At 37.2% G+C, this 14394-nt stretch overlaps 1 protein-coding gene across 1 annotated transcript in view; it reads right to left on the bottom strand.

The window, feature by feature from the left end:
* Window positions 1–14394, bottom strand: part of thsd7aa (thrombospondin, type I, domain containing 7Aa) — a 112793-nt gene that overhangs the window by 47078 nt on the left and 51321 nt on the right. Inside the window, exons 4-5 of the mRNA XM_079441868.1 lie at window positions 9459–9640; window positions 2999–3154 (exon numbers count right to left, since the gene is read on the bottom strand). Coding sequence (XP_079297994.1) covers window positions 2999–3154; window positions 9459–9640 — 338 coding nt within the window. The remainder of the gene's footprint in view (window positions 1–2998; window positions 3155–9458; window positions 9641–14394) is intronic.

Genomic DNA, 14394 nt, shown 5'->3' with positions numbered 1-14394 from the left:
TCACATGTACAATCAGTCCAATGGAAGGGTGAGGCGTCATGGGTGGGTGACGTCACGACCAGGAAGCTTAAAAGCACATGTGGCGGAGCCGGCGTCAGCTTTCTGTCATTCAGCAAGCGCTCGCCGATGGGAGTCAGCGCTCACTCAACCCAAGGCCTTCTTAGCAGGTGTGTCTATGCAGGACATCGGCAAAGCTGCTGGGTGGTCCCCGCCCCTCACTTTCATGAGGTTCTATGGCTTCGACATGCGAGCCACTCTGGGCTCTTCTGTTCTCTCGTCCTAGTACACACTAGGCAGGGACTTGTCAGTCTTGTCAGGGACTTGTCAGTCAAAAAAAATCTAAATGTTAATAAATACTAAAATAATATATAAATAATATTAAAATAATACAATAATATATAATAATTAATGTACTATAAATATTAATAAACTATTTACAAAGAATACATAAAATAATCACTTTACCCTCTTTGGACAGTCATTCTTTTGAATTTGTCATACATTTTATTTATGCATTTCCAAATAAAGCAGTTTGTGGACAGTGAAATACTTCTCCTGAAGTTCACACCGAGCCACCGCTTGCCCGACTAGTGTCTGAACTAATCGACTAGTCGGTGCAATCCCTTGCGTTAGCCCTCTAAACTGTCACAGTGTGTCATTGCACAATCACTGTAATATTACATTAAACATATTGGTCCATTAAGCGTGCAAGATGACAGAAATTACTAGAGCAGTTCATCATAATGAATATTATTATTTAGCCTTCATTATGCTTGCCTTTCACCAAAGGGACTAATGCATTCAGCAATCCATTAATACAGAAGAGGCTTTGACGCCAGGGGTATTACCATTCAAGGGCAAGAAAAGGGCTCCAGAGGAATGAAAATGGGTGGACTGGACTCATGTCTGGGCCGGCGCAAGGTCACCTACACCTACCCTGCCATCACCCTCCCCTCTTTGCTCCCTGGCCTCTGGTTTAATCCACATTGCTGTCTGGGGCCGATAAGGTAATATGGGAGAGGGGGGCCTTTAGGAGTTAGTTGGAGATGCCAGCGTTGTCCCTTTTTCTGATTACTTCTGTCCTGCGCTCTCCTCCTGGCTTTATTTAATCAGAAGGTCAGCGTAGAGCTCATTGTGGGTGTGTAAGGGGATTGTATCACGTCCTGTCAGTCAGCCCGGAGGTGTCTGATGGCATATGCTGCCTATGTCTCTTTATCAGACAAAAGCACGATACTGGGTTTCATATGAGCCCCTCTTAATCAAAAATAGACAAAAGGAACAGGCGCACAAAAATCTCACCAGGATCTCATGGGTCATCACGTCTAAGTTGCACACTGACTTGTTATTGAGGTTGAGATGTCACATGTAATTTGTACTTTATCTCCCATCAAGCTTATTTTTGTAGCTTGCTGAGGCTATAATAAAGATGACTGATATATTAAAAAAGAACAGCCTTGCTTTTTTAATAACAGTTTATATCTACATTCATCATTTGTAGAAGGTAAGACAGCACTGGATTTTGTTGTTGCGTGACATCAAACCAGGACTGCACAGCATTTTTAAGAACTGAGTTCTGTTGCAAAGAAGAATAAGGTTAAAATTTAATTCTAGAATGTGAATTGAGATTTTTAAGATTTTCAGAAACATTCCATGTTATCTAAATTAAAATACTTGAAATATTGTTAAATATTGTTGGAGATTTAACTTTATTTTATAGGGGAGCAGGAAACAAACAGGTAATGGGTAATATAAAGTCATTTGAATACATAAATATTAAATATTAAAATATGCAATATTACATCTTAGTACATAGTAAACAAACTAATCAAACTGTTATAATATCATACAATACACATTTATAAATCACAAAAATTATATAATATTTGCTTTTTGGTCCTCAGCAAAATAAAACAAAACAAAAACAAAATAAAATAATCATCATATATACAATATATATCTGAATTATATATAAATATATTAAGTTCAAATAATGTCACTAAATTGATCTTGCTTTCACCCCAGTTCAAGTGGTGTTTGGGCAATTCAACTGAAATGTCTCAAACGCACACATTTTATGTTCTAAATTTTTCCCAACTTTTTCCCAGATTTTATATGCATGACCCTAAAGCTAATGATCGCGGATGTGTTTTGTTAATGTAATAAGCACTGATGTTGTAGCACCATGTTGTTCTATCCTGTCCTTGTGCAGGAGATACTGTATGTATAAAAAAGGCTTCACTCCTTTCTCCACATCTCCCTGAATAATGAGAGCCCACATACTTCTGTACATACACAAGCGCTGAGACCTGCCATTACAACTATATAGCATGAAGTATGAACCGTGGGCGTTTGAAAAGAGAGAGCAGAACACAGATTCACAGAGAATCCATCATTAAGATGCATGGTGGAGAATTTCCTCCCATTCCATCCTTTTGAGTCGCTTCATTAGGGAAGAGTCAATATGCATTAGTCATGGCACGGGTCGCTGTCCCAGCCATAATTAACGAGGAAAGCAACCAGCGTGCCAGCACCTTTGATACACTATACCAACTGTCAGCAGCATTTGGTAAACCACCATCCTGTGAATCCAGCAAATTCGGTTCCTTCCAGAGACCATCTGAAGCTTGTGTTTGTCTCTTTGAAGTCATCTAACCCTTGATTTGTCTTTTGTCTATTTCCTGACATGTGTTATTTTTCTGTGGGTCCCTTTTGTTTGTTGTTCCCTATACAATGCTCCTGGTTCATAAACCTTTGAGAAAATGAATCTTCTGCCCCAGTAGGCGTTGATAAGTTTATGGCCCGGATGCTGATGGCGCAGATAGAGGTGAGAGGTGGGGCGGAGTGAGTTATGTGTTGAAAGGCTTCCCGTACACAATTCACGTGATTTACAATGAAAGAGGACGTTTTATTGATCCGCTCTGTTTTAGCGAGATGGGTGAAACGATCGCTCCCCAAACGCAACTGTAAAAGATGAAGTGGACCTGTAGTTCGAGTTTACCTTTCTTTGTGGACTGATCCTGGCAGTTTTCAAAGGTGCAGGGCCCCCATGCACTCCAGGAGGACACCTCACACTCCACAGGACAGGGAATATGGCAGAGCTGGGTGGTGTTAGGAGAAACGCCCAAACACAGGTCACTGTTCACTGGCCGCAAGCCTGAGGAGACACAGACAAACGTTGTTACAGAATCCCTGAAAATAGATGTACCGCAAATGGAATAAGAATATACAGCTCATTCATACAAGTATATCATTTACATAATAAGTCCAAAACTATATTTCATATATTTAATTCCCACACACACACACAGACACAAAAGATTTTGTTTTTGAAAGAAGTATCTTACGTTCACAAAGGCAACAAATATAGTAAAATTAGTAGTATTTTACAATATTATAATTAATTTTATTTTTTTAAATATATATTTTAAATGATCCATTGATTCTATAGAAATCTTTCTAATATGGCGATTTAGTGCTCAAAAACTTTCTTGTTTTTTGCAGGGTTCTTAGAATGAATGCCCTTAATGTCACTTTTGATCAACTGTATGTGTCCTTGCTGAATAAAAGCATGCATTTCTTTAAAATAAAAATAGTATAGTGTATATATTGAATACTATTTTTTAAAGAAGTTTTTCTTTTTATTCTAAATGTAATGTAAAATGATAATGATAGTAGACTTTTATTCAGCAAGGACATATTGAGAAATATATATATATATATATATATATATATATTTAAATATATACTGTATATCATTGGTCTCAAACTCAATTCCTGGAGGGCCGCAGCTCTGCACAGTTTAGCTCCAACCTGCTCCAAATCACACTTGCTTGGAAGTTTCTAGTGATCCTGAAGAGCTTGATTAGCTGGATCAGGTGTGTTTTATTAGGGTTGGAGCTTTGAGACCAATGCTGTATATGAACTGCTGCATTGGATTCAAATTTATATTGCCCAAACATGTACCAAAAAGAACCTAAAAAGGTAATGTGAAGCATTTCAATGTTTGAAAATTCGAACATGAAGAGATAAAAATGACATGATGAACATCATTCATAAACAAGTGCTCCTGATTGTACATGTTTTGCTAGACATCTCCCAAGACCCCTTTTGTCCTTGTTTTCTTTTTATCTATAACCAGCACTCAGTGCAAGTGTGCTTTCAGCTCCGAGCCGTAGGTGACTTTCTGCAAGGTCAGTGCATGAACAGATCCGCAGCCGATACCCTTTGACGGATCTTCTCTTCATTCACATGCAAATTGCTTCGCGTCCAAAAGGTCCTCGCTGTGTGCCCTGAGCCATTTCTAAAAGCATTCAGTTCATGTGTTTTTTGTGTGTGTAGATTTTCAGTGCAATCTAACTGATTGATTGCATGGCCAGAGTCATTAATGATTTATATGAGCTTGTTTAAAACAGAAATTAAAAGGTTTCATTTTTTTTTTGTGAAGTGCTCCTCTGGGACAAACATCCGCCGAAACGCTCAATTTAGCATGCTGAATTTACTTCCAAAAGTGACACGGCAAAAAAAGAAATTAGCTGTCAAATCGACAAAATTGATTTGCAAAAAAAGTCAAATTGACTTGACAAATGCAAGTTCCCTTATTCCCACAAACAGATTTGTCTCCATGCGCTCCGTATTTCTTATTAGGACACGGTTGTGCTGTTGAGGTGGGCAAAAACCTGTCTGACTTCCTGTCTCGGCGGCTCACGTTTCGCTGCCCTGTTAACCCAGCCTGATTAATGACCCTCTTCTAGTAGGTTGACCTTGTTCAGGTGGCACAACACTCACTTTGAGGCCAGATGGTCTGCTGCTTGCCCACCCAGGGTTTCCCCAGCCTAATTATGGCACCGGTATCCCATCAGTCCCTCTGTCCGTCTGACAGCCGCCAACACATTCACCTGCTTGCATCACCATCATCATCATCAATAACCCAAGCCTGCCCACTGGGCGGTGCTGCATGGATGCTCTGTAACAAAGCCACTGCGTTGAATATCTCATAAAGATCCACGACGGGGTGCAACATTGATTATATTCCGGAGAGCGACACAGCCGAGCCGAAACGAATGAACACTGTTGTTGTGTTCTGCTCTCTGTGACTTAGATGTGTTAATGGATAAAGATCGAGACAGCAGCTGCTTTCCCCTGTTGTCTAAATGTCTGAACCCACCCGTGGGGAGAGGAAATCAAGCACAGCTTCCCCAGGCCCAAACAGCAGAGCAGGAAGCCGGATGGGAAGAGGCATTGGCAGAGAGGAAGACAACAAGCTGCTTTTGATATGTAAAATGCATACTTTGTGTTCAGTGCCATTCTGGCATTCATTTCATGGTTTTAGGAATCAATAATCCCAAAATGATTGAAAATTAATTTGGAATGCAAAAAAAGCTTTCGTATTCATGGAAACAATATATTTCACTGATTCTTCACTTCTGGCAAAACAGAGCACGACTGAAAAATAACAGTTTAGATAATGTAAATTCAGAGGTATGTTTGTGCACATCTACTGATTCCATTTCCACTGCCTTGCATTTCATTTAATATGAGTTAACACTGCCAGAAACAAAAATAAATAAATAAATAATGTGAAATATGTTAATGCAAGACTACAGTTTCAAACGGTTTAGTTTCAACAGGGAGTTGAAAACAAAACAAATTAACAGAGTATACACACACGCACACACACATTGAAATTCTAAAATTAAATACAATAAATGTGACAAAAAGCAACACAGCTATGAAATAAAAGGGTATTTTTTTTCAGATTAAATATTAGAAAAAGTAATGTTTCATTAAAAGATGCATATTTTTATTTCTGTTTTAAATTTTATATTTTAATCTATACAAATTAAAGGGATAGTTCACCCAAAAATGAAATTTGTCAACATTTACTCACACACACGTTGTTATGCTGTAAACCTGTATGAGTTTCTTTCTTCTGCTGAACATGACACAACAGTTAATGGCAGCCACTGGCTTCTATAGAATGGAGAAAAAATACTGTGGAAGTCAATGGCTAAGGTCAACTGTCTGGTTACCAATATTCATCCAAAAAAAAAACAAAAAAAAAAACAAAACAAAAAAAAAATAAAAATAAATAAATAAATAAATAAATATATATATATATATATATATATATATATATATATATATATATATATATATATATATATATATATATATATATATATATAATAATAATAATAATTTATATATATATATATAAATTATTATTATTATTTATTTATTTTTTTTGGATGAATATTGGTGCCATATATATATTGTGTTCAACAGAAGAAAGAAACTCAGGTTTGAGAAAAGGAACCGTGCAAGAACACTTGCACACTCTCACACACTTTCTGCCTATTTTTTTCAAACTCAGGTTTGGAACAAAATGAAGGTGAGTAAATGAACAATATTTTAGTTTTTTGGTTGAAGTATCCCTTTAAAAGGAAGTAGGAGATATTGTGAGGACATAATGTTAATAATGACACAATAAAATGTGTGATGGTTTATTATAAAAGTGGCTATGTGGCTGCTTTAAAAAACTAATGGTAAATAAAGTTGGGACATGCCTTAAGTATCAAAGTTTCATATGTACTTGCATCACACATTGTACTGAAATATCCAGAGTGTAGACAAACATAGTTGTCTAATTTCTACAGAGGATTTAGCCATGATCCCTGGAACTGAATGACCAGATTAAATCTGCTTAAAGCACACAGTGTCTGTCCTTGTGTAAACCACCACTCCTGATGCTCTCATTGTCTGGCATTAATGTATATAAATACCTGTGAATAATTCCAAAGGCCCAGTGGCAAATCACTTGGAAATGTCCAATCATGAGGAGCTTGAAATTAAATCCTCTCAAATCTGTCTGAAACTCCCTGAGGGGAAAAGTGCCTGATTGATTTTCATTGATTAAAAGGAAACCAGGAAAATTCGAAAAAATTAACTGAATTAATTATGTGATACGCTGATTAATTTATCAAATTAATTGTAATTAATCACATATAACAATGTTTGCTGAGACGGATGTTGGGTAAAACAAAGGAAACCAAAAGAGAGAGCGAGAGAGAGAAACAATATTCAGAAAAGAGCATGAGACAGAGTTGGACAAGGTGTGGAAAAGCTTGAGGTGTGTATGTGTGTTTGTGTGTGTGTGTGAAATAGACAGAAAGTGTGTGAGAGAGTGTGCAGGTGTTCTTGCACTGTTCCTTTTCTTTATCTCACACAGTTCTTCCATCTGTCACCGCGTGACTCGTCAGCGTGCCAGGCCTGTCACCTCCCCCAGCAGGAAGCTGCAGTCAGTGCCATGTGCTTCTCTTAAGGGCACATTACGGATGGGATTCCAGCACTGTCTGGCAAAACTTACTCACAAAAAGGAGGCTGGACACCAAGGTCTTGATTCACCAAGAAGCATAACAAGAGATACAAATTGCATGTGTATTTTTTGGGTGTATTGCTGTTGTCTCTAAATATTTTCAATATTATATGTTATTTGATTTCTACAATGTACACAATACCTTTATATATAATAATATATATATATATATATATATATATATATATATATATATTTATTAAGCATGTATGAAAACAAAACAAAAAATAAAATAATGTATTCTGGTTTCCACAAAAATATTAAGCAGCAACTGTTCAACATTGATAATAATAAGAAATGTTTCTTGAGCATCAAATCAGCATATTAGAATGATTTCTGAAGGATCATGTGACACTGAAGACTGGAGTAATGAAATGAATGAATATAATGAATATATCAGCTTTGCCATCACATGAAGAAATGACATTAATAATAATACTAATAATTCACAATATTACTGTTTTATTGTATTTTTGATCAAATAAATGCAACCTTGATGAGCAAGAAAAAAAAAATCACTCTTATCAACCACAAACTTTACAACGATAGTGTATAGTGTTAAATAATTAAATAAAATACTCAGGTAGGGCATTTTCAAACCAGTTTCACAGTGACTACAGATAATATAAACTAAATTCACTTGTAAAGACAAAGACAATTTGCCATTATTACCAATGAAAATTCTGAATTTCAACAGCCAAACTATCAACTGTGCTCAGCACCGATGCATGAGCCACTTAAGGTGGTGAATTTTGTTCTGGAACTTGATCTGCTCTCAATGAACTTAATATATTAAATATACAACGTCAGCAGATCAGCACAGGCATTTTTTTGCAAGTAAAATCAAGGCTTACAGTAGCTGTTAAATACACCATTGTGAGTTTTAGCCTATTTGTTACATTTCAAAAGGCAAGCTGCTTTCTGTGTGCTTTGTCTTCCTCTCTGTAGTGTGACCAAGCCATACTAGGCAATGACTGCTTGAGGACAGCTGTGGACATTTGAATAAGTTCCCTGAGAGGGCGGCGGTTCAGTTCTCAGAGCAGATGGCAGGGGAGTTTCTGTGTCAGTCCGAGAGTGAGCGCAGGCCCGGCACCATCCTCGGCACATGGCATGAGGTGCTGGCACCTCCCTGTTTCTGTCGTATTACTCCAGAGAGAATTTGTGTTTGGGTGTATGTGCACCTGTGTGTATGTCTGTGACGGCATTAGCATTTAAATTCCACAGTAGCTGCCTCATTAATTTGTACAGCTCTGCCTTCTTTATTCCTTAATTTCCCCCTGGTGATCTAATTTCAGCCTTTAAAAAGCAATCCAATTATATGTTGGCTTAAATTGTGTACCACAGTAAAAACTGATCTTTGTCTAACAGCTCACAGTGAGCCTGTAAGTCTGTACCGGGGCAGAGGTGACCAGAGCCAAAAACAGGAAGGTGATTTTACCAAATATAACTTAGCATCAAGCATGTTAGTCACACAAACTTTTATTCTGATTTAAGCAACTTATCACACTGCTCTTCCTTTGCCTTATTTATTTATCTATTTATTTAGGGTCAATTCAAGTAGGAATAAAAATTATCATTATATCTCACAAATTCACTTAAATCTGGCATCATATGACATAATCATATGCTGCTGTACTGTTGATGTCATCACCAACTGGGAACATTTTTGGAAGCTGGGCTTTAATTCAGGGGACTGCGCCATCTTCACAGTATGGGTCTTGGCAAGTTGAGTTGAGCACATGGATGAACTTGTTTTAATGTTAACGCTAGCTTAAAAAAAAAACAAAAAAAAACATTCACAACAAATGTAAGATGATGGTTGCTGCAGCCCCCGTTCTCTCTAGTAAAAGAATGGTTGCCAAATCCTAATGTTTATCTATTAAATCATCTGGATTCAGATTTATTCACTGAATAGAAAACATTTGTGTGCTCACATACACTGCATGTGGGACTTGCATCAAGCTCAAATAATGTGAGAATGTGACAGTGTGATATCAGAATGGGTTCGGGACATATTGTTGAACCAGCTAGTGCATTAACCACAAGCAGAGGGTTAAGACACTGAATTTGATAGTTGTGTTACCGTCTTTGTTCTTGAGAGAGCTGAGGTTAGATGAGGTTTCGGTGGGGGCTTGAACGCAGTAGACCTCCCTGGTTTGAACCCCGCCTCCACAGAGCCCTGTCTGGTTGCTCCGGCGACGGTCCTGTTGGCTGAGGAGCACATCCACCCTGCAGTCGCTCCACTCTGTCGTTCGCCAATTATACCTGCGGAGACAGAGGAAGGAAGGATATTTGGTGAACAGACGTGTGCTGATGAGTATTTAATGTTCTCTTAATTTATCCTCTGAAGGCTAGAGATTTGTTTTTATTACACAAAAATAAACTACTTTAGTCTGTCCTTTGGAGTTATAAATATAGTTGATTTTAAATAGACTAATCAGAAGCCACGTCAGTCAGGATGAGCACTAAGGTCATAGCTTTATTGAGCATCATTGAGTTTGATGGCTGGGCTGCTGCTTTTTGATTTATCATGTTAGCGAAAGAACACTAGGGAAAAAGCATCAAAAGCTGAGCTATGCATAGAAATGTTGCAACAAAAATTATACACTCTGTACTTATTATCGTGCATTTTTTTAAATTCGATTTTTTTCCTGTCCAGAGACACCCTTATGAAGATTAACCATGTATTGTAGTAAAAGTGTAGTAACCATGTTTTTTTGGTGTATTGATTACAATTTGTAAAACCACAGTTTTCCTAGTTAAACCATGGTTAGCGTTTTGGTTTTATATGTAGTAAAACCATGGTTAATTTTCATAAGAACATACAATTTTAACTTAACCACCAGACTTCACTGGCTACTACTTCCACTAGCTTAAAAATAAAAAATAAAAACTGGGGAAAAATTATTATTGAAGTGACATTCAGCCAAGTATGGTGACCCATGCTCGGAATTCGTGCTCTGCATTTAACCCATCCAAAGTGCACACACACAGCAGTGAACACACACACACCGTGAACACACACCCGGAGCAGTGGGCAGCCATTTATGCTGTGGCGCCCGGGGAGCAGTTGGGGGTTCGGTGCCTTGCTCAAGGGCACCTCAGTCGTGGTATTGAGGGTGGAGAGAGCCTGCCGGCCGGAGACTCGAACCCGCAACCTTTGGATCACGAGTCCAACTCTCTAACCATTAGGCCACGACTTCCCTAACTTCCCTTGACTACATATCAGTGTTATTTTAGTATTATTTATATACTACTATAGTTTTATTAATATTTTTTATTAGCTATAAATTTTATATTTTCAGTTTAAATTTTTCATTTTAATTTAGTAATTTAAAAAAAAGCATTTTTTATTACTATTTAGTTTTAATCAGTTAATTAGCTATTACTGTAGTTATAGTATACAGTTTTAGCTTTTATTTATTTTCAGTTAGTAATTTCAGTGCTTCAACTGAACTTATTTCACTTAGTTGCCAAGGCAATGCCTAATTTTCATTTAGTTCATGTTTTTTCCATACACATTACAAATGAATTAGTTTACTTTCAAAGTCTTGGATGACTTGTTAAATTATGGTATGATATGGTATGTTATGTTTGTTTTGTTTCGGTATATGTTATGTTATGTTATATGCTGTTATGTTAACATATTTTGGATATGTGTTGTGTTATGTAAATCTTTTTGATTTTACAACAAACTTTTTACAAAAATTTTATACAAAAAAAGAATAAATCCTGCACGCTACAGTATCTGCCCTTGCAAATGTATCAAAACATAAATTTATTCAACATGCCTGATGAAGGTCATGGACCGTAAGGTGGTCAGTGAATACATTTATATTTTGATACATTTGCAAGGGTGGATAGTGTGCAGGATTTATTCTTTTTTGTTTTTAATTTGGACCTTCTTTTGGTCAGTTTCCTATGCACCTATCAGTTACCTACAGGTGTGCAAGGGTAATTGTTGATTGTTTTATGTTTTTGTTTTATAAAATCTGAAACAGTTACAACCATATTCAATTAATTTATCGTCATTTCAGTAAAGATCTTAGAGCCTTTACTAATGAAATGATGATACACATAAATGAGAAAAAAAAAAAAAAAACAACAACTTCTGGTTCAGTGTTAACAATGTAAGCACTGGCTGAAAAGGACCGTTGGCCTTTGATCACCATTTCTTTTCCACATGTGTCTCGCTGATCAAAAGCTGGAGGGCATGCTCGGGGGGAAGTGCTGGTAGTATGTGTGTATGTGTGTGCGCATTTGTGTGCTGTGTGTTCAAATGTCCAGTGACCTTCAGTATAACAAATCTGGCTTCCAGCTTTTAGAAGAGTTTAGATAAGAAGAGTTAAAAGAAAAGAGAGCATCTTTTGAAAACATTTCTTGACCATGAGCATGCACTCTAAACTAAGAGGGAAATGGTCCCTTGCTTTGCTTCTGTAGTGTAAATATGAACAATTTATTTCAGTTTTTGAATACAGCAGGTTGTATTTTAAAACCAATAGAGAAATCCTGCTGACTTTCCATGGTAATGGCTCTCAACCTTTTTCACAGATTCAAAATGAAGTCCGTTTGACCTCACAAATGCAGAGCTCCATATTCATGAGCTGTGAGTCAGTGTGTGTTTGAGTGTGCTTCTGACAAGACTGCATTCAATATTTTGTTCTGAGGGCCTCTCTTTCCATTTATGCACTATACTTGAGTTACATATAATGTGTGAAATGAGAAGGCTTTCTTTTTTGGGATACTTGAATAAGTAATGCACTGCATAGGAAATGTTAATAGTTAAGTAGCATAATGCACAACCAGCAAAGCAGTTTCCTAATAAGTTTACACACACACACACACACACACACATCTACCTATCTATATATATTAATGAATTCAATTAAATTGATTCAAATAAACTGATTTTTACAAACATTCACAATATTCTAATCTAGATGTGTTGTTTTTTAATGCACCATAATTGTATGTATGCTAGGGCTGTCAATAAAAATAATTGAAAAAAATCGAATTTCGAGTATTCGTCGAATTTAAAATAAAAATCCACATTCGAATGCAAAAATGTAGCATTTGAATTTTAGGTGTGTGTCAGGGTGTCTTATTACTGATAAGATGACAATATAAGTGTCATTGCATGTTAATGCTTTTCTTAGCCTATCCAGTTGAACCCACTGGATGCAGTGCTGCTACGTTGTTCATTCAAAACATTGCGGAAAAAGAGAAAATCAGTGTGGATGTCAATGTTGTTTACGTCAAAACTGAAACTAATCAGTTCACACAGAACGCATATGTATTATTCTATTTTCTAGAGGGACATTTACATTTTACATTTATTCATTTAGCTGACGCTTTTATCCAAAGCGACTTACAATTTCTATATATGTCAGAGGTCGCACGCCTCTGGAGCAACTAGGGGGTTAAGTGTCTTGCTCAGGGACACATTGGTGTCTCACAGTGGATTCGAACCCGGGTCTCTCACACCAAAGGCATGTGTCTTATCCACTGCGCCACCACCACCCCATACGGAGACATCTATCTCCGTTGCACTCGCATCTCACACAAGACAGCCGCATGTTTAGAAAGCCATGTAAAATTAATATAAGTTCAACTTTTAAAAAACATGTCTCTTGACTTTACGGCGTTTTTTTCTGTTTTTAATGCATATCATGTTTTTAAATGAAAAAGTACTTTGTGATTGGTTTTCGGTCCTTTGTATTAAACTATACATACATGATGCTGTTTTGCTTCTAATTGTCTAAGGAACTTAATTAATTAAATATGGGTTATATACTGTACATTAATTTAAACATTATGCACTTTTTTCAAAGTTTATTTTATTGCTTTGAAGAAACGTGCATTAGTACTATTTTGCTCGATGCGGCCTCTTGTGGCCTCAGGACAGAGGACAGAAGCCAAAAGCCCCCCCCCCCCCCCCCCCCCCTAACTGAAATGAAGCCTTTTAAATTAAAATACTGTATAATTTGAATATTGATCATATTTAAGTTCAAAATTCGAATTTAGTTTTTCAGCCATTTTGACTGCCCAAATGTATGCTAACATGAATGTGCTCGATCAGAAACATTTAAAGAGAATACTGATTCAAAATTGTGTAAACTTTTGATTCAAATAAAGAAGTCCCTGTGTTGAATTGTAACTCTTAAATCCTGCCATTCGTTTAAAATAATCTAAGCTCTATTTTATTGCCATTCTCATTATGAAAAAACAAACAAACACTGTTTTGCCTGTACACAGCTTCATTAGTTAGTTTAATTTTGTTACTAGTTTGTCGCGTAGCAAAATACTGTTTCAATAGTAGCTTGACCTAAATGGAGATACATTAAAGTTTCACAAAAGCTTCTCCAACACTGAATTATATGGAATAACATAAGAGTGAATAAACGATACCGAATGAACTATCCCTTTAAGAGATTTACAACATGCTTAACAGTACGTGAATATTAAATTTTAATGGTTACAAGCCACTCTTGGCCACCTGAATCTCACTCTGGGGGATGTCTGGTCGTAAACCCCTGCTGTAAAGGATTCTCAGTGACAGCAGTGAAAGCACATGTGGGGTTTGGTGAGAGAGCGTGGCCACTGGGTCAGCACTACAGGAGCACCAGTCACCTCCATCAAATACAGGCACACGCTCCACTCTGGTGGGATCCAGTGTAGCGAGGTGATGAGTGATGGGGAATGGACGGGCCCATCTGTGGGGGAGATCAGATTAGACAGCGTGTGGCCTGTCCTCTCAGACGTTCACTATTCATCAGCTCACCTCCTCCAGGGTGGCGCTGTGCCAAACCACCAACCCGCTGCCATCTCTCCATCTTCCCCAGCAGGACCTTCACCCCCACCCTCGTCCCCCCATTCACTCCTCCATCTGTGTTTTAACACATTCATGCTATCCAAAAGCCGTCAACAGATGACGTGCATACAGAGGGAGATATTACGGAAAATTGCAGGCCTATTATTAAAAAAAAAAAACCTTACTTTGTTTGTGTGTATGTGTTTAA

Source organism: Barbus barbus, assembly GCF_936440315.1.
Source record: "Barbus barbus genome assembly, chromosome: 19".
Taxonomy (NCBI): Eukaryota; Metazoa; Chordata; class Actinopteri; order Cypriniformes; family Cyprinidae; genus Barbus; species Barbus barbus.
This window is presented reverse-complemented; position numbering and strand designations above follow the sequence as displayed.